The 20,673-nt window shown below is 39.2% G+C and overlaps 1 protein-coding gene across 6 annotated transcripts in view; it reads right to left on the bottom strand.

Annotated features, from left to right (window-relative positions):
- Positions 1-20,673, bottom strand: part of LOC127411156 (ras guanyl-releasing protein 3-like) — a 48,832-nt gene that overhangs the window by 11,212 nt on the left and 16,947 nt on the right. For 3 of the 6 annotated variants that reach the window (XM_051646515.1, XM_051646517.1, XM_051646519.1), the window contains 8 exons: positions 16,121-16,339; positions 14,298-14,400; positions 14,024-14,086; positions 5,952-6,083; positions 4,566-4,713; positions 2,932-3,105; positions 635-751; positions 113-388 (listed from right to left, as the gene is read on the bottom strand). In XM_051646515.1, coding sequence (XP_051502475.1) covers positions 113-388; positions 635-751; positions 2,932-3,105; positions 4,566-4,713; positions 5,952-6,083; positions 14,024-14,086; positions 14,298-14,400; positions 16,121-16,190 — 1,083 coding nt within the window. In that variant the 5' untranslated portion in view covers positions 16,191-16,339. The remainder of the gene's footprint in view (positions 1-112; positions 389-634; positions 752-2,931; positions 3,106-4,565; positions 4,714-5,951; positions 6,084-14,023; positions 14,087-14,297; positions 14,401-16,120; positions 16,340-20,673) is intronic. The other 3 variants (XM_051646516.1, XM_051646518.1, XM_051646520.1) reach the window with 2 other exon arrangements.

Below are 20,673 nucleotides of genomic sequence, written 5' to 3'. Positions count from 1 at the left end.
TTATTTCTATCATTTTGTGTTGTAAAATGACCTGGAAATGTCCTTGACAGGTTTTATGAGATTCACCCTTTAACAGAGTCTACAGGTTTACGGTCACAGACTGAAGACTCACAGTGAGCAGATAGATCAGATCCATGTTGGGTTCCACCTGAGCCACGGCGCTCTGGAGAGACACCAGCTCATTAAAGGTGAGATACAGCTGTTGCATCTTCACAATGTTCACTTTCCCATCCTCCCCCCAGTCCGGGAACACCACATGTACAGCGATCAGGTCTTTCAGGTGAACGCCTAAGATTGGGATCTTAAACCCTTCACATTCACCAAAGGCCTTGCGGTAAGCACAGTAATTACCATTCGATGACACCAGCTCTGTCATTTCATTCCAGATCTGTTAATAACAGGAAAAAATGACATTTTCTGAAATGAATCACCTCCCTCTTTCTGAAAACATATGTTCTGCATATTACATTCCACTCTCTCATATATGATCATGCCTTAAAATGTCTCCCAAAGTCAGCTTTACAGTACATGAAATCTGCAGTTCCTTAGCAAAGGGAGTTGGCCTTCAACCACAACTTAACTCTTACTAATGTTTTGAACAACTAAACAGCTGTTTTTGCAGTGAGTGTTGGACCTTGGTGACCTCTGGGCTGAGGTGAAAGTGAGTTTCCTTCAAGCGGGAAATCGAGCTGTGACTCAGACCCCCGACCACAGCCATCAATGTGTTAAAATTCTGCAAATGGAGCAGTTTCTGAAAGAGAAATAAAGAGAAAGAGTAAGAGAGGGAGACATATAGACAGAGTGAGATATTTTCAATGAATCGGTTGATCTGGTTCACAAAACCACTCTGAATGATTCGTTCGCAAATTGGACTGGTCCTGTTCTGGTGTTCAACTCACTGAACACAAGAACAGTGATCTGATTGCAGCAGTTCTCATGTTAACAGCTCAAGGGAGGGAAAGATTAATGTGAATATTTTCTTGAGATTATGTTTATTTCTCAGTCAAAGCGATCAAATGACTTTGAACAGTTGAAGTACAGCACAAGAGATTTATGGACTACTTTTGTGATACTATCATGGTGCTTTTGCATCCTTTTTGTAACAGGGAAAGAGCAACCAGTACATTATTCCAAATGTCTCCTTTTGTGTTCAATGAAGAACAGACAGACAGATAGATAGATAGGTCCATTAATCCAGGCTTTTCATTAGAAGCATAACTGCATCAAATACTAGCTGATCACATAAAAGCACAGCTCTCTTTTATCACAGGAGCTCCGATAACTTGACAACTCGAAACTTAACACCTATTAGCTGACATGGATCATGCCTGGCAGGCCTTAAAACAGATACTAAAAGCACAGGCTTTGTACTGAAGGGATGCCTGGATGCTCTTTATAATACAGACGTTTCATACACCCCCTGCCTCCACTTGACGGCGTGAGAGCAGGCAGGCAGCTCCTCTGCACTCTTTCGCCAGCAGACATTAACATATCAAAGGGCCTGAAAATGTCATCTTGTTGCTTTCAGAATGCACTGATAGAAACTGGTTTGCAGGATGAAGGGTTTCGCATTTGCGTAATCAACAGTACAGTTAGACGATTACACAGTGTGTCGGTTCAGCTCTCAGTGTTACCCAGAATGTACTTTGGACATTATTTTTTAGTATGCTGGCCTTTTAGCATGCTTTACCTTTCATAACAAGTTATTTAATTATTTAATGGGCTTCATCACCTTGGCTCCTGTGCTTTGTTTGACTTCTTTCTTACCCTTGTACTATGTAAGCATATGAATGGTTTGGGAATATTATAATCTTTTACAGTGAATCTTTTTTTTTCATGCCATATTTTCTCCCCAATATGGCATGCCCAATTCCCACTACTTACTAGGTCCTCATGGTGGCGCGGTTACTCACCTCAATCTGGGTGATGGAGGACAAGTCTCAGTTGCCTCCGCTTATAAGATAGTCAATCCGAGCATCTTATCATGTGGCTCGCTGTGCATGACACCGCGGAGACGCCCAGCACGTGGAGGCTCATGCTATTTTCCACAATCTACGCACAACTTACCACGCGCCCCAATGAGAGTGAGAACCACTAATCGCACCCATGTGGAGGTTAACCCATGTGACTCTACCCTCCCTAGCAACCGGGCCAGTTTGGTTGCTTAAGAGACCTGGCTCACCCAGGATTCGAACTCACGACTCCCAGGTCCTTTTTACAGTGAATCTTAATATTTTCAATATTAAATATTTTCTCCAATCCCATCTTAATGTGCAGAGACAACTGTTTGTAAGCCATTTGTAGGTTGATGTCCCTGAAAAGTGTAAATACTATGGCTCTGCATGCTTTTAACATTGCTCTGTTTGAGCAGCCCGACATACTGTACAGTAGCAACATTGGCTTGACCAATTTGATCTAGTCTTGTTGTACAAACTTAAATTAATTTAGTCATATCTCCTAGATTAAAATAAATGTATCATTTAAATTAGGGTTAGTCATCTCCTTTTTGCCAATAATTTTTATAGATCGAATGGAAAGCTGTGGGCACATGATCACAGAAAGAGAAAAAGCCATCTTGCATCTAAATACAAAACTTTAAACCAAACATGCGAAAACACAAAACACTACTACATATTTATGTAAACAGATGCACTTTGAGAACACATTACTCAAAGGGACAACAAACACCACCAGTGCAAATATCACAGTAAATAGTAAATATTAAAACATTTATTCATGATTTGTATTCATGGCAAGACATAAACAGCTGGTTCTGGCCAACACTTTTTTTAATGTTGTGGATTGAGTGAAATTCCATTTACAAATTTTAACTGACTGCATGTAATTAAATGAAGTTCAAGAAACATTTTTTTTTTTCCAAGAATTGTGTCTCAACAAGAAGCAATAATACATTTATGAGTGTGTGCCTACCTGAGCAACATGGATGTATTTGTTGATGACCTCTGCTCTGTGCTGAGGGGTGAGTTTACTGAGCACCATCAGCTGAACCCACTGAGAGATCCCGTTAAACAGGGCTATGGAGCGCTCTAATGTGGGATTATCCACCAGACAGCCATGAATCACATAGCTCTGATAATCTGTGAACTGAGTACACACACATAGAGGCATCCGCACACACCATTTTAACCATCAAAGGGTTTTAATTGAAGTTCCTGTTGTTGGTGCTAAGAATACAGTTGATGCAAGACTGTCAGAAACATGAAAAACAAACTACATTTCATATATCAATTTGCTGGGAACTATATGTTGCTGGGAACATATATCTGCCACAATTTTCCAAAGCCTCTTATTACCACATTATTTTTTAAAGCTTTAAGATCACATGAGATCACTTGACGAATAACTTTGCTGTGTACACATGAACTGAAAAAGGATGTTTGGGAGGGGCAAATTGCAGAACTCTGCCCTTTTTTGTTAAATAGCCAATAGGCTGTAGTTACATCACAGCCACGAACCATAATTTGCTACTTTCTAGGCAGTTGAAGGTGGCATTAGGAGGTGGGCATCCTATTTCTAGAGAGCATTAAATGATTATGTGCTAAATGATTAATCAACAGTTTTGGCCTGTTTTCCTGGAAGAGAAAGACTAGTGTTAAAAGTTAAAGGAATAGTTTACTCAAATATGAAAATTCTCTCATCATTTACTTGCTCTAATGCCATCCCAGATGTTTATGACTTTCTTTCTTTTGAAGAACACAAAGATTTTTAGAAGAACATCTCAGAACATTAGGTGCATACAATACAAGTGAATGGTGACCAAAACCAAGAAGCTCCAAGAAGCACAAATGGCAGCATAAAGGTAATCCATATGGCACCAGTGGTTTAATCCATGTCTTCTGAAGTGATCCAATCAGTTTTGGGTTAGAACAGACCAAAATATAACTCCTTTTTCACTATAAATCTTGACATCAGCAGTCTCCTTGACGATCATAAGCTCGAAATCATGGTCATATCTAGAGACTGCAAAGGCAAAACATACAGTACAGTGACAAAGAGTTATACTTTGGTCTGTTCTCACCCAAAACCACATTGATTTCTTCAGAAGACATGGATTAAACCACTGGAGTCGTATAGATTACTTTTATGCTGCCTTTATGTGCTTTTTGGAGCTTCAAAGTTTTGGTCACCATTGTAAGTATTTACATTTTTGGGTGAACTACTCCTTTCATTTTAATCAGCATTTAAGAGTACACTAAAATACAATGTAGATGGCTTCAGAGCTAAGAGACGGACTAAAAGCCACACATTTTGATTTTATGGCGTCTTTAACAGAAGGGAGGAACAGATAAAGGAAGGATGATTTTTAAATAAAAAAAAACATGAGTGTTAGCTTCTAAGAATAACAAAGTAGGGAAGAAAAAAAACAGCATAGCTGATGAGAGAACTGAAGTGTGCTCTCACATGCATACTCTTTCTTTCTATCTCAAACACACACACACACACACACACACACACTATCTTCACTGACGTAAGCTCTCTACAGCTGCTGGCCTTCTCAGGTGAAAGCAACACTCTGTTTTTCCATTTCCATAGTACACACTAACCGATATCCTCCTGATGGACTTGTACTCTAAAAAGGTGAGATGTTCAGCCAGTTCAATTGGTTCCAGATGATCAAACAGCAGCGACGCTTTCCCCTTCTTTACCTGTTTCTTTCGCTGAGTCAGTTTACGCATCCAGTCATACGAAGGACTGCGGAGACAAACGTGTGGTGTTTCACTGTCAAATTGTTTTTACAAATTTTTTCCTAGAATGCCTTTAATAAACTCATTTTACATAAGCATTTATCAAAAACAACTTAAAGTGCATTCAAGGTATATTTTTATCACCATACTTGAATCCACAACTGTTGCTAGCCCTATGCTCTGCCAGTTGAGTAACAGGAACATCTATAATGTCCTTTACTAAGTAATGATACATTTATTTAAGTATTATTCTATTCACTGAATATTGCATTGTATTTATTTTTTTGTCTTTTTTTCTTCTTTTTCTCCCCAATTTGGAATGCCCAATTCCCAATGCGCTCAAAGTTCTTGTGGTGGCGTAGTGACAATCTGGGTGGCGGAGGACGAATCTCAGTTGCCTCCGCGTCTGAGGCCATCAATCCACACATTTTATCACATGGCTTGTTGAGCGCGTTACCGCGGAGACATAGCATGTGTGGAGGCTTCACGCTATTCTCCGCGGCATCCACGCACAACTCACCATGCGCCCCACCAAGAGCGAGAACCACATTATAACACCCACGAGGAGGTTAACCCAATGTGACTCTACCCACCCTAGCAACCAGGCCAATTTGGTTGCTTAGGAGACCTGGCTGGAGTCACTCAGCATGCCCTGGAGTCGAACTCACGAACTCCAGGTGTTGTAGTCAGCGTCTTTACTTGCTGAGCTACCCAGGCCCCCTATTGCATTGTATTTCTAATGGATTCTTGATATGTTTATGTATGTATGTAAAACAATAAAACTGTCTGAGAAGAAGCCTTAGCTTTCGTTTGCAGATAGCCACAATGTGGCCTACAAATACAAATTTTATTTAGGGTCATTACCTTAATTTGTTAGGACACCTGCTATATTCACATAACAAGCACATGCTAATCATGAGATAATCTCATGAATTACAGTGTATGAAATTTAAAGTGCTTTTCAGTGTTAATTAGTGACAAAGGACAAGCAACAGGTGCCTAATGCTTTATGCAATCATTTCCACACAATCTCAGTCAGTGATTAGATCACACGCTCATTAGCGGCAAGTTATAATTACATAAAAGGGCATATCTGAATATCAACGTATTTTCATCTCAGTCAAAATGGTACTCATGATTAAAGTCAAATAGGTCAATAGTAATGACACAGTCAGTGATCGACATGCTGTGAGCAGATACACAGACATCTTAACCTGTGTATATGTGTGTTGTTATAACACTTACATCGTAGAAATATCAAGTAGTTTAATGTGCTCGTCGCCGCCAAGCTGAGTGGCTGCTTCTCTGAATTCTTCTGTAAGACGGATCAAACCCAGATCCAGATCAAACTCTGCAGGGAATTTAACAATCCAGTACCTATGCACACACAGATTAATAAAGGTTTAACAACTGTCATGAACTTGTGGCCGATACAAACCCTTCCATCTATTTCAGAGAATTTTTCTATAACAAATTTATTTAGATTTTAACAAAATTACATGAAACTGTAGTAAGTGCAGATTGCTTGTCCAATCACATCGTAAACATCTAGTAAAACTGAAGCTATATCAGGACTGTTCAGACTGCCATTTTTTTAACACTGCATAGAGACAGGTAACATATTGAATCTGCAGTTGTGAGAAAATGTTCAAACACCTTATCAAACCTTATTTACTTGGGAAGAACTGTGACCTTGAAGCACAGTCTGTCTAGACCACAAACGCAAAACATGGAAACAGATCACAACAATACAAACATTTGTTTTGTTTGTTTGTGCTTATTAAATTCATCTACATTTACAAAAAAGTACTGCACAATGGTACATTTATGGTATCAGATGGTGCTTTGATTTATACCATAGTACTAAATAATTACCATATTTTTATGATTTACCATAGTTTTTGCATGGTACTCCATGATACTTTAAAGAATAAATAATGGTGCATGTTGAAAAACGTTGGTGTTATGATGGAACCATGTCTAAAAAATCATTATAATAACATGGTACTTTAAGTGTATTTCTATCAAACTTGTCCATTTGTCCAGTGTGAATGCTCAGCTCCTAGCATCATTTGCACAAATTCTATAAACTCTAAGTCCTGTTGTCTTCAGGTCAGTTTTTTAGTTGATTTCCTCTGGACCCTCTGAAAAACAACAACTCCAGCCTGACTAGATATATCAAGTAAACATCAAGGTTACGTTCTGAAATCAAGCAAGGTTACTTCCTCCCCCAACACCCCCCCACAGGATGCAGGTCAACAAACACTGACCTCCTTCATTTTGTGATGTTTTTTGTTTTGTTTTGGTGACTCTCACAGAGTCCCCGGAGAAAGGAACAAATGAGGCATATTTATGTCAGATGCATGCTGTTTGTCTTTCTATCATTAATTATGTAGATGTTTTTGACTGCCGGACTCACTCGGGGCACTGAGACACAAAAACACATTCTTTTTCTTGTTTTTCCTTTTTTGGGGACACAAACATCAACCAGAATGTGTTCCAAGCATGAGTCATAGTGACATCATGCAATCAGGAGGTAATAACCCAAGGGTGTTTGCATGTGTGTAACCATGCATATGCGTGAGACCAATGAGAGCAGGGGTCAAAAGGTCACCAGGCATATGATTTTGATACATCATCTCAAAATTTACACTGATAAGTTCATCTGACAATGGCTCTTTTCCAAAACTTAGTGAACTGCCTACAGAGGTAATATTTTAAGGCATCATAGGCACACTCCATACAGCAAAGGCTGTTCAAAGAAGTAGGTAACTTAAATGGATAGTCCACCCAGAAATGAAAATTCTCTCAGCATTTAGTCACCTTCATGCCCTACCAGATGTGTATGACTTTCTTTCTTCAGCAAAACACAAATGAAGATTTTTAGAAGAATATCTCAGCTCTGTTGGTTCATACAATTCAAGTGAATGGCGACCAGAACTCAGAAGGTAAAAAAATGACATGAAGGAGGCATAAACGTAATCCATATGACTCCAGTTGTTAAATCCATATCTTCTGAAGCAACATGATAGGTGTGGGTGAGAAACAGATCAAAATTTACAGTAAGACCTTTTTTACTATCAATCTCCACCTTTGACCAGCCCCAACCAAAATGTGGAAGTGAAAGTGTAGATTTACATTTAAAAAAGGGCTTAAATATTGATCTGTTTCTCACCCACACCAGTCATATTGCTTCAGAATATATGGATTTAATGAAAGTTTTTTAATGAAAACTGAAGTCTTATGGATTAAAGCTTTTGAAGTTCTGGTCACATTCACTTGCATTGTGAGGACCAAAAAAGCAGAAATATTCTTTTAAAAATCTTCGTTTGTGCTTTGCACAAGAAAGTCATACACATCTGGGATGGCATAAGAGTGAGTAAATGATGAAAGAATTTTCACGAAAGAATGCACGAAATCAAAGTATATTTTTAAGTATATATAAAGCCAAAATAAATCCAAGATGGTGGACAAGGCGAGAGAAATGTTGATATAAAACTAAGATTTCTTTCAATACCGAAAATTATCGATAAAAATAGTTCTAATGAAAAAAAAATTTTTTTACACAATATTTGTTTAATTAAAGGTTATAAGAGTATAGCACTTTTAGTTAGTAACGTACTAATTTCAAATTGAGCCTTAAAATTACATGACAGTGGCGGCAAAATTATATAACGTGGCTCCTTTTTTTGTTGTTGATATTAACTATTTTTATTGATTCCATTCAACAAATTAAATAAACATCGCAGAAAATGCGGAATCAAATTATGTACAATTAAACCCTTCCCCCCTAACACCCCCCACCCGAAACAAACACTCACCCCAGTGGTCATAAATATAAAAAAATAAAAAACATGCACACACAATAAATAAATAAATAAAAGCATATTTTCAAAAAAAAAAAAACAATCAAATTGCACACACATATTTAAAACTAAAGATCCCTCTCCACTATCCCTCCCCGAAAGCTTTCCAAAAAGGCCAAATATCTGCCCCATTTCCTATCAAATAACCCCAGATTTCCCAGCCTTCTATACATCCCTTCCTCAAAGGCCGTCACCCTCCCCATCTCCGAGCACCACTCATGAAATGAGGGCACTCCAACTGACCTCCAACCCCTTAAAATAACCTGTCTGGCGATCATGACCCTCGTTAGGACCTAACTCTTTATGTGCCGATTCTCAACGTCAATGACCACCCCATCGCCCAAAATACAGAGTCTGGGGCAAAGTGAAAGCCGAGTGCCCAATACATCACATATAAGACTCTGAACTTTCAACCAGAACTCCTGGATCTCAACACACCCCCAAAAGATATGAGTTATGTCTCCAACCTATGATTGACATCGCCAGCAGGTGGGTGTGTCTTTAAGAGCAAGCCTATACAATCTGGAGGGGGTCCAATAAAATCGATGTAAAATCTTTAATTGCATAAGGCGAACCCTTGCATCTCTAGATGCAGACTTGACATTTTTTAGGGTCCTAGCCCACACCCCCTCCTCCAATGTCAAGTTTACATCTTTCTCCCATAATTTTTTGAGAGAATTCAAAGTTCCGTCCCCCAGACTCTGAATTAGCAGGGAATAATACACTGATGCCTCATGACCCTTCCCAAAAGCAGCAATCACCACCCAGAGTATCTGCCGCACTGGTGGGGGTGGGGGGGGGGGTGCGTGCCACTCCCAAAAACAGTGCAGAGTAGGTGGCACAGCTGTAAATACTTATAAATCTGAGATCTGGGAATGCTAAAATGTTGAACCAAATTTTCAAAAGGTCTCAATACTCCACTCTCATATAGGTCACCAAGTGTATTAACCCCCCTCACAATCCAATCAGACCAACAGAAAGGGGACTTTTAGTTTAGGGTTCAGCCATATGCTCGAGGCTACGTTTAAATAAATATCAGAATTAAACACTCTGGACACTTTTGTCCATATTGAGTGCAAATGCAAAATAATGGGGTGCGACTTAACCTCTCTAGCTAGTTTAATCGAAAGGCTTTGCAGTAGTGAGATAGGGGCAAGAACTTCCTTTTCAATACAAAACCAGGGAGGGGCTCTCTCTCAGGTGGAAGCAATCAATGAGCCAAATGTCAAAGACCGAATGCATAATAATAAAACAAAATCTTGGGTAGGCCAAACCCACCTTTGTCAATCGGCCTATGTAACTTATTGAAATTTAATCAGGGACGCTTACCATTCCAAATGAAGGACTTCGCTATGCTATCAAATTGCTTGAAATAAGAGAGGGGGACATCTACAGGGAGAGACTGCAGTAAGTAATTGAATTTTGGAATACAATTCATTTTAATAACATTAACCTTCCCAATCATAGATAAATGTAATGAAGCCCACCTGCCCACATCGCTCAAAAACCGTTTTATTAAGGGGTCAAAATTAACTCTAACTAAATCACACAAATTTGCTGGAAATAAAATACCCAAATACTTAATGCCCTGTTTGGGCCACTGGAAAGCACCCAGCTGGAAAGCCGTTACTGGACAGTACGCTGTCAGAGCCAAAGCTTCGGATTTAGACCAGTTGACTCTATATCCTGAAAACTTAGAAAAGGAGTTAATAATTCTGTGGAGGCAAGGCACAGATCTACAGGGGTCAGAGACAAATAATAAAATATAATCTGCGTAAAGCAGAAGCTTATGCGCCACACCTCCCGCCACCACCCCTGGAAAATCATCCTCCTTTCTTATCGCGGCTGCTAATGGTCCCAGGGCAAGACAGAACAATAATGGGGAAAGAGGGCAACCCTGCCGGGTGCCCCTATCCAGAGTAAAATAATCTGAAATTAATCCATTTGTTTGTACCGCTGCTACTGGGTGTCTATAAAGTAACTTAATCCATCCAATAAACGTACTCCTGAACCCGTATATTTCCAAAACCTTAAAAAGATAATCCCATTCTACCACATCAAATGCCTTTTCGGCGTCAAGTGAGATGGCAGCGACCGCAGATTGATCATTCGCTACTGACCACATGATATTGATGAGACACCTGATGTTATCAGAAGAGCTACGGCCTCGAATAAAACCCACCTGATCTATATGTATAAGAGATGTCATAACTTTACTTAATCGATTAGCCAGAATTTTGACATCTAACTGGATCAGGGAAATTGAACGGTAACTTTTACACTCGTTTGGATCTTTGTCCTTTTTAAGAATCAGACTGATCCGGGCTTGTGTCATGGTTGGCAGAAGCTTTCCATTCTTTAATGATTCAGTATAAACTTCTAGCAAAAGTGGAGCCAGTTCTGTAGCATAAGATTTGAAAAACTCAGCAGCAAAGCCATCAGGCCCTTCTTTAACATTTGTTGGAATTCAGGATTTTGCAAAGGGATACATTAAGGCACCAACTATATGATTTATTTTTCTCTATATGTGGCAAAAGCTCTAAACTCACCAGGGCATGATCTGTGACTAAGATGTTTCCAATTGAGCAATCCACAACAGATGAAATGAGGGACTTGGATATATATATATATATAAAAAAAAAAATCTATTCTAGAATAAATCTTATGGACTGATGAAAAATTGTATAGTCCCTACCAGATGGGTTCAAAAGTCTCCAAATATCTGTAAGACCAAGATTTTTACACATCCTGTGAAGCGTCAATGTTGCCCTAGGGGGCTTACACACTTTTGCTTCACTATAATCAAGGACTGAATCCATCAGATTAAATCCAAAAGATTAAAGTCTCCTCCCAATATTATATCATGAGGGGTGCCAGCAGCTTGCAACATCCCTTCAAGATCTATAAAAAAGCCCTGATCATCAGCTTTAGGTGCGTAAATATTAGCCAAAATCAACCTTTGCCCCTGAATTTCAGCTAAAACAATAATGACTCTCCCTAATTTATCTTTAGTCTGTTTGAGACATTTGAATTGTAGATGTTTATTTGCCAATATAATGACTCCCTTGCTCTTACTTGAGCCAACACTAAAAAAAACATGTCCACCCCATATCTTCTCAAATTTTTCCGCTTCCTGCGGAGAAAGGTGTGTTTCTTGAAGAAACACTATATCATATTTCTTACGTTTAAGAAAAGAAATAACCTTCCTTCTATTTATGGGGTGCACCAACCCATTTACATTCCATGTGGAAAGAGATAGTACACTCATATTAACAACTGACATATTGATATAATAAAAATAAATAAATTGTGTGTCAAAAACAAAATTATACAGACCACATTCCCCATTAGTGAAACAATCAAACCCCAAACTTCCCCCCGAACAAAACAAACAGAAAAAAGAAAAACATGCGCATTAAGCCCGCGCACGAGAGCGCCAACTGGCAACAATCCCTCTAAACTCAAAAGGTCCATGAACGCCCACGAGCCCACACGACAACTTTGCCATCGGATTGCACAATTTTGCCTCACAAATTTGTGAAGCAAAATTACATAACAGAAAATACTTAAAATAACCCCCAGCCAAAAGGAAGAATGAACACAAAGAACATGTAGATTAATTCACAGAACTGTTTTAAAGGTGTGATCTTCCACAAAACAAATTTCAGCTGATATAAAACCATTCAGTTTCACGGTTAGACAAACGAATGTTCAGTGAGCCAGCTGTTATGAGTTCAGCGGATGACGTAATCATTCCAGTGTCCCGTAAACGGAACAAGCTCCAGCCGCTAGGCAGAGTCAACACAAAAAGAAACAAAACCAACATCCCGGTTCCCCGGATGGTCAAGTCAATTCACTCGGAGGCCACATTAAAAGTATATACCATGACTTACTCAATCCGTCAACTTTATAAAAGACATCCTTTGTGTGAGCATGTAGATATTTTGCGGTCATCCGTAGTGTCCACTCTCAAACTGGCCGGGAACTTCCATGCAAAAGTAATCTTCCGTCAATACAAAAGTTTCTTTAAGGAAAAGTGTTATTCACAAAACAAACTCCAGCCGCTAGGCGGAGCCAACGCAAAAAGAAACCAAAATGTCGCCCAGCTTCCTCAAGAGTAAGTACAGCGAGTCGACCCACTCACATGAGAAACATCCAATGGTTTACTCACCCATTGATTCAATAAAAGACATTGCCTGATTGGGACATGTAAATACTTTGCGACCGTCCTTCGTTTCTATTCTCAGTTTGACTGGAAACATCAGAGCAAAAGTGATCTTTCGCTGATGCAAGAGTTTCTTGCATTCCCTGAACTGATCGCGTTTCTCTCTTGTCGAACTCGCAAAGTCCGGGAAAAAGAAAATATTATGATTCCTCCAAGAAAGCTTCCATTTGCTCCTCGCCTGGCGCGCATCGAGATCTTTATCAGATGACCTCAGAAATTTGGCCAGAATCGATCGGGCCTGTCTCCCTCAGCAGATCTCCGAGCAGGGACTCTGTGAGTTCGCTCAATTTCCAGCTTGTGGCCTGTTATGTCAAGCAGACTCAGGAAGAGCTCGTCTAGGAATTTCATCATATCTCTGCCCTCCTCATGCTCAGGAATTCCAACAATTCTGACCTTATTCCTGCGGCTTCTATTCTCAAGATCTTCAAGCTTTTCAAGAATACTATAATGTGGCTCCTTTAATGTATTGCAGCAATAAATGTAGGAATACTGTTGGTATAAATTTAGTTACAGGTCAAATTCCATTGGAATCAGTTGTGAGTCAAGGCTCATATGCAGAGCACAATTTGTACGGCACTATGAGTTGCTTCCTAGGTAGAGCATTCCAAATCAATCATTTATGAGGTTCCATGATGATTTTGGATGCTTACTAAAAAGGCAGCTGCCTATGCACTAGGTTTTGGAACAGAGCTACATGTATGTGCTTTGGAAAGTGAGCAAATCATTTTTTTTATGTTAAATCTCAAACAAATCTTGATTTGGAAGAAAAATTGGTTTTGGTGTAGTGATAAATCTGAAAACTAGCACACATAGAATGAAATAAATAGAAGTGAATAGACAAAAAGGGAAATGTGGCCAAAGGAGTGGTACTCTGTGAATAAAGGATGGAAGAAAAAGTGAATCATTCTTTGCCCGTCCGCTTAAATACAAAATGTCCACTGTAGACAAGCATCCATCTGAAGGAGCGATGTCTGTCCTTGTGACATCATCTCTCCTCACTCTGAGTGCAGGCAACAGTCACGCAGCCCCCAAAGAAAAAGAGGAAGAACAGAAGGAGAAAAAAAGAAAAAAAAAAGAAACGCCAAATAATAGCCTCCTCACGACATGTTCTGCCACGGGTTGTTGCCTAGCAATGCTAAATAAACACCTTAATTCATTCAGAGGAGGAAACTCGTAGGGAATAAATGGGTTGTTTATCTCATTAAATGGAAGCTGTTTTTATTTACCTCATTAAATAACAGATCTTCAGTCGTGTCTGCTGGCAGTCATCTCCTTGACAGTCACGATACGTGATAGAGAGTCAAGGAGCGTAAAACTTGCTGGAGTATAGACGTATATACACATATACACAAACACACATGTACTGTATATACAGCCAGGACAGTGGCTCTGGTCTGGATCTATTCAGAGATATCAACTGAGACATCACACACATGCCCACACACCCACACACACAGGCAAAACAAACATACACACTCATACTGAGCTGACACAGGATATATAATCAGAAGTTTCTCAGCGAGCTCAGTGGACGACACATACCAGCGGTGCATCAGCAGAAGGGTTCGAGGGAGCTGATTTTCATGCAGCTCTCCTTCATCATCTACAGACAGACAGAGAGAAAGAATGACAGAAAGAATGATATTAAAAGGAAAAAGAAAGAGAAGATCCATATTATAATTGATCCATATTATTGATTGTTCATTGACCATAATAGTCTGTTAATATTAATGAACAATCAATAATATAATATAATAATATGTGTACTGCTTAAATAAGGGCTGCAATTAATCATATAAGCATGATCAGTGATGGCAGTTAAAGGGATAGTTCACCCAAAAATGAAAATTCTCTCATCATTTACTCACCCTATGCCATCCCAGATGTATAACTTTATTTCTTCTGCAAAACACAAACAAAGATTTTCAGAAGAATATCTCAACTCTGTTGGTCCATACAATGCAAGTGAATGGTGATCAGACTTTTGTAGCTCCAAAAATTACATAATGGAAACACAAAAGCAATCCATACAACTCAAATGGTTAAATCCGTATCTTCTAAAGTGATATGATATGTGTGGGTGAGAAACAGTTCAAAATTGTTCTATCTGAAAATTGAATTACTCAAAATCTCCACTTTCACGTTTACATCTGAGAGTATATGGTGCGTATTTAATTTCACTTTCACATCTGAAAGTGAAAGTGGAGATTTAGAGTAAAAAAGGATTAAATATTGTTCTGTTTGTCACCCATACCTATCATATCACGTCTGAAGATATATAATCAAACACTGGAGTCTTATGGATTACATTTATGCTGCTGTTATGTGATTTTTGGAGCTACAAAGGTTTGATCACCATTCACTTGCATTGTAAGGGCCTACAGAGCTGAAATATTCTTCTAAAAATCTTCATTTGTGTTCTGCAGAAGAAAGAAAGTCATACACATCTAGGATGGCATGAGGGTGAGTAAATGATGAGGTCAGTTTTCATTTTTGGTTGAACTATCCCTTTAATAGGACTAATAAATACATTTCATGTTCTCTGCTTTTTCAATTCACTGAAGTTGTGCTCTTAATACCTGTTCTTCTGATTTTTATGCTATTTTATTCTTTTTATTTTATTTTTATATAAATTGTTCTCAATGTATTACTTTATGTTCTTATTTCATGTTCTAAATTGGTTTTAATTTTTTTTATGTATCTTGTATTTTCTTTAAAATGTATATGTAAAGCACTCTGAATTGCCATTATGTATGAAATGTGCTATATAAATAAACTTGCCTTGCCTAATAAATGACAAAGATCAAAATCAGTCATAAGTTAGTCTGGTTGATACCTTGGTGCAACTGTGATTAATGATATTAATGATCACCAACATGGATCAATAACATCAGCCAATAATCACGTTCAATCACAGCAATCCATAAAGGGATCAACAGCAGTATGACTTTCTTCTGTTGAGGTGCAGAATTTCTGGAACTGACATGCTCAGTCACCATTCACTTTCATTGTATGAAAAAAAAACAAACAATGAAAGTGAATAGTGACTAAGGCTAACATTCTGCCTAACATCTCCTTTTGTGGTCCACGGAAGTGGAAGTACTGTCATACGGGTTTGGAACAACATGAGGGTGGGTAAATAATAAAATAATTTTCTTTTTCGGGTGAACTTTACGTTTAATAGACAGTGGTCAATTGCAATGAATGAGAATTATAAATAATTGAATATTTGGTTTCTTGCTCAGCAATCATTGTTTATCATATAAAATAGTAACATTATGTTGATGCACAGCAGGTCTTACACCCCTCTCGTGGTCACTCACCAAATGCATGAATGCAGACGTCCAGCAGTTGCTCCAGGGAAGCAGCTTTCCCCAGCGTAAATGACCCCATAACCTCCCGTCCCACCTGACCTCACTGGGACATCCAGTTCTCTGCCATCAGGTAGAACACCCTCTCTTTTCCTGTCTTCCACCTCTTCCCTCCTTTAAACGTGCTCAATGTCCTCAGCACGAGAATGGCCGACACTGTTTCTCACTGCACTAACAAACAAACACACATACAAAAACGAATCATGATTCAGATTTATTTAGAGTACAAGTAATTGTGTACATTTGTAATAGTGTGATAGGTAAAGAGTGCAATTATAATGGGCAAAATAAATAGAATAGATGGAATCTAGTGGTAATAACTTAAGTTGTATACTTAATAAGTGCATAATAATCATCAGTACATCGAATAAAAAACAAATTCAAACAAATATAATGTTAAAAGCCATTCAAATGCTTACATCAAGGACTGAGGTTTTATTATGAACAAACTCATACTTTCGAATTTGCGTCTTATTGAATGGTGTGATTAAACTGATCTTTGTCTTTGAATCTATCACTTGCCATCCCTCATCGCTCTCTGTAAAGGACAGCAGCACACAGGCCTTTGTGTAGGATTAATTGTTTGGCTGTTTGATTCTTCTCAGAATTCCCTAAGGCAGCTATCAAAATTTCATCTCTCTCACCGGAGCTCTCTTTGGTTGATGCCACATCGCAGATCAAGATTCCATGCAGATGGCATGACATCATTCTGGCCCACTGAGCTGGACATGCACTACCTGATTAAAGCTTACATAACTCATCAACAGTTATTAATGGTGTGTATGCACATTTAATAGATAACTAGCCTTCATGATTGCCTGTAAAAACCCCTAGTTTTAGTCGCTGCTTTGTTTCATTTTTGTCTTGTTGTGATGTTATTCTGTGTACATCACTTTGCCAGATGATGTGTGTGTTTTTTTCCTGTATGTTTTCTTTATCAATGAAGTCAAAGTGGGCAGGGTAAGTTCCTGCTCACAAATAGCTAACAGATTAATTTTAGACTACAGTTTATTTATTTTTTCAAATGTAGAACAGTGTAGTGAAGAAACGCTTAATGAAAATGATCAAATGTAACTAACCATATAATAATGCTTGATATCCCCAAGTGATGTGGTGAATTATTGATTGCCATTTGTTGAGAGCAAGAAACCCACTGAGGAGAATTTATAGTAAAAACAAGGGCATAAATATTGATCTGTTTCTCACCCACACCTATAATATCACTTCTGAAGATATGGATTAAACCACCAGAGTCGTCTGGAGTACTTTTATGTTGCCCTTATGTGGATTTTAGATCTTTAAAATTTTGGCACCCATTCACAAAAAGAGCTGAGCAATTCTTCTAAAAATCTTCACTTGTGTTCAGCAGATGAAAGAAAGTCATGCATATCTGGGATGGCATGAAGGTGAATAAATGATGAGAGAATTTTCATTTTGGGGTGAACTATTCCTTTAACCTTCAAAATTCAAACATTGGACATCAACACGAGCCATAACACCAGAGACATGCCTGTGCAGTTATGTTTGGTTTTCACAGAGTTTAACCAGCTGCTTGTCACAGGGTGAAGGGTCAGATTATTCTTATGGGGCATCTGGCCTGGATTCTGATCTTCAATGTTAAACAGACCCTGTGTCACACGTCAAGTGTGAGATACAAGGGCAAGTGAGGTACCTGCGATATTGTCAATAACGTTGTTCAGAATTCATTGCCGTAGTCATGGAGATGCCCTTTCATGATGTCATAAATGACACCTGAAACAGAGGGGATGAAAAGGAAAAGCATCTGATTTCATATAATGGAATTTACATGAGAGATCTTGATAAGTGGGTTACTGATATGGGGTTTTCATTGGCCATTGGCAAACCGATATCTAGGGAACACGGTGGGGCAGATACAGAAATGTTCTAATGAAGTCAAATGGGATGCACACAACATTTACTCAAGATTCATTTAATGGTGATGTGTGTAATTTTTTCCAGTGTTTTAGATTTTGAAATCACTTTAAGTTAAAAAAAAAATGGCTAAAGATACTGGCAGATGTTTATAATATCAAATTGAACAAATACCAGCAGATTAATCTGTATATGGGTCTATCATTATCATATTAGTTTATCATTAATCTCGATGTGTAAAACTGCAGCAGTGCAGCAGCCGCTCACAAAAAACAAATTAATTTTGATGCTATAATGATGAAAAGATGTTTCAACATATCCACATGAAAAGGATTTTAAAATACACCTACACTCAAAGGAGCCTCCTGACCGGAGACATGAAGTGACCAGTGCTGCGGTTATAAATATTTCTGTCTAATTTTCACCATCCTCATCTGTGTGTTTGAGTGCAGACGGCTGTAACAGTTACAAAAAATCTTCTGTACCAGTATATATTAACATTCTAAACAGTAAGATATAAAGATCGGAGTGCCTGTTTTTTTATTTTTTTACTATTTTATTTTTTCCCCAATTTGGAATGCCCAATTCCCACTACTTAGTAGGTCCTCGTGGTGGCGCGGTTACTCACCTCAATCCGGGTGGTGGAGGACAAGTCTCAGTTGCCTCCACTTATCAATCCGCACATCTTATCATGTGGCTCGTTGTGCATTACACCGCGGAGACTCCGCATGCGGAGGCTCATGCTACCCTCCGCGATCCACGCACAACTTACCACATGCCCCATTGAGAGCGAGAACCACTAATCGCAACCACGAGGAGGTTTCCCCATGTGACTCTACCCTCCCTAGCAACCGGGCCAATTTGGTTGCTAAGGAGACCTGACTGGAGTCACTCAGCACACCCTGGATTCGAACTTGCGACTCCAGGGGTTGTTGTCAGCGTCAATACTCACTGAGCTACTAATTTTTTTTACTATTAATTTTATGATTGTATTAATTGTCATTGTTTAGTATTGTGTTGGTATTTGTTGTGTATCACTGCAGCTTTCGAGTCCAAGACAAATTTCCTTGCAAAAGGACAATAAAGTATAACTTAACTTAAACTGCCCCTACTTGCCTCATCCGGACCAGCACGAACAAATACAGAAGTTACACAACCATCATATGAAGCCAAAATATGATATATCTATCACAGTTTATAACAAAACTGACCAAATTGTTCTCAGTGAAAAAGTGAATTATCTACAAAGCAAACATACAACTAATAAGCTAATAAATTATAAGTTATTGGGGATTAAATATTTACTATTATAAAACCGTTAGTTCCAGTACTCTAATTAATCATGTGTCATATTGTTTTATTAAACATACACACTGTTGGATTTAGTTCCTAGGCTATGTTTCAGCTCCTAAAGTTCAGTTCATTTTAATGGATACACATTATGGCTCAAGACATCACACTGCCAAACATAAACAGAGTCACTATTTCTAATGATTAGACTTCTTCCCTTCTGAGATCTTGTGACATTTCTATGAAATGCCCTTAAATAGACTTTGACCTCTTTAGGTTTGTGGTTATTAAAGGGAACTGCACAATTTTTCTAGTAACAAAGTGAGTCTTTTTCAGGTCTGTCTATGTTGTGGTCACAATAGATCGAGTTCCCTATCTGTCACTCACTCGACGTTGTGTCAATGTAGTGACACTAGGGGTCACACTTGGAAGCCCGAGACACCTCTGGTCTTTGATAAAAGGCCAATGAAAATTGGCAAGTGGTATGCCACTCTACCGGACATACAGGTATAAAAGGAGCTGGTATGCAACCACTCATTCAGATTTTCTCTTCGGAGCTGAACGGTCATGCTCATTGAGCTGAATTCTACTGTTCATTCACCTCTGCTGGATCTGATGGCGCATTTCAGCGGCTTCTCCCTCCTCTGCACTGGTGCATTGCAGAGAACACCCCTGGGTGCTTCGGCAGAAAACAAGAGAGTATATTTTCTGAAAGAGCTTTTTTCCTCTAAAAGAGTATATATTTCTCTAAAAGAGCAGCACACACGGAACGTCTTTTTAAAGACGCGTCTTTTTAAAGATACCTTTCCTGGTTGCGGTCGTTATCTCTCAACTTTGGATAGTCATGATTGCTGTCTTTTGTGTCTGGGCGCGACCCACACAGAGGCAGCGTTTGTGGATGGTTCATGTTCACACTGCAGAGGTTTCGACCATTGATCCAGGGCAAGCACGTGTTGGTCCGGACAGACAACACAGCAACAGTAGCATATGTCAACCGCCAAAGCACTCTGCGCTCTCGCTGTATATCACAACTCGCCCGCCATCTCCTCCTCTGGAGTCAGCAGCACTTCAAGTCGCTGCGAGCCACTCACATCCCAGGCAACCTCAACACTACAGTGGACGCGCTGTCATGGCAGGTTACCCTCAGGGGAGAGTGGAGACTCCACCCTCAGGTGGTCCAGCTGATTTGGAGTCGATTCGGACGGGCACAGGTGGACTTGTTCACCTCCCAAGTATCCTCCCACTGCCCACTCTGGTACGCCCTCACCGAGGCTCACCTCGGCATAGACGCGCTGGCACACAGCTGGCCCCCTGGCCTATGC

The sequence above is a fragment of the Myxocyprinus asiaticus genome, chromosome 20, assembly GCF_019703515.2.
Source record: "Myxocyprinus asiaticus isolate MX2 ecotype Aquarium Trade chromosome 20, UBuf_Myxa_2, whole genome shotgun sequence".
In the NCBI taxonomy this organism is placed as follows: domain Eukaryota; kingdom Metazoa; phylum Chordata; class Actinopteri; order Cypriniformes; family Catostomidae; genus Myxocyprinus; species Myxocyprinus asiaticus.
Note: the sequence above shows the minus strand (reverse complement) of the source record. Positions and strands in the feature narration are given on the sequence as shown.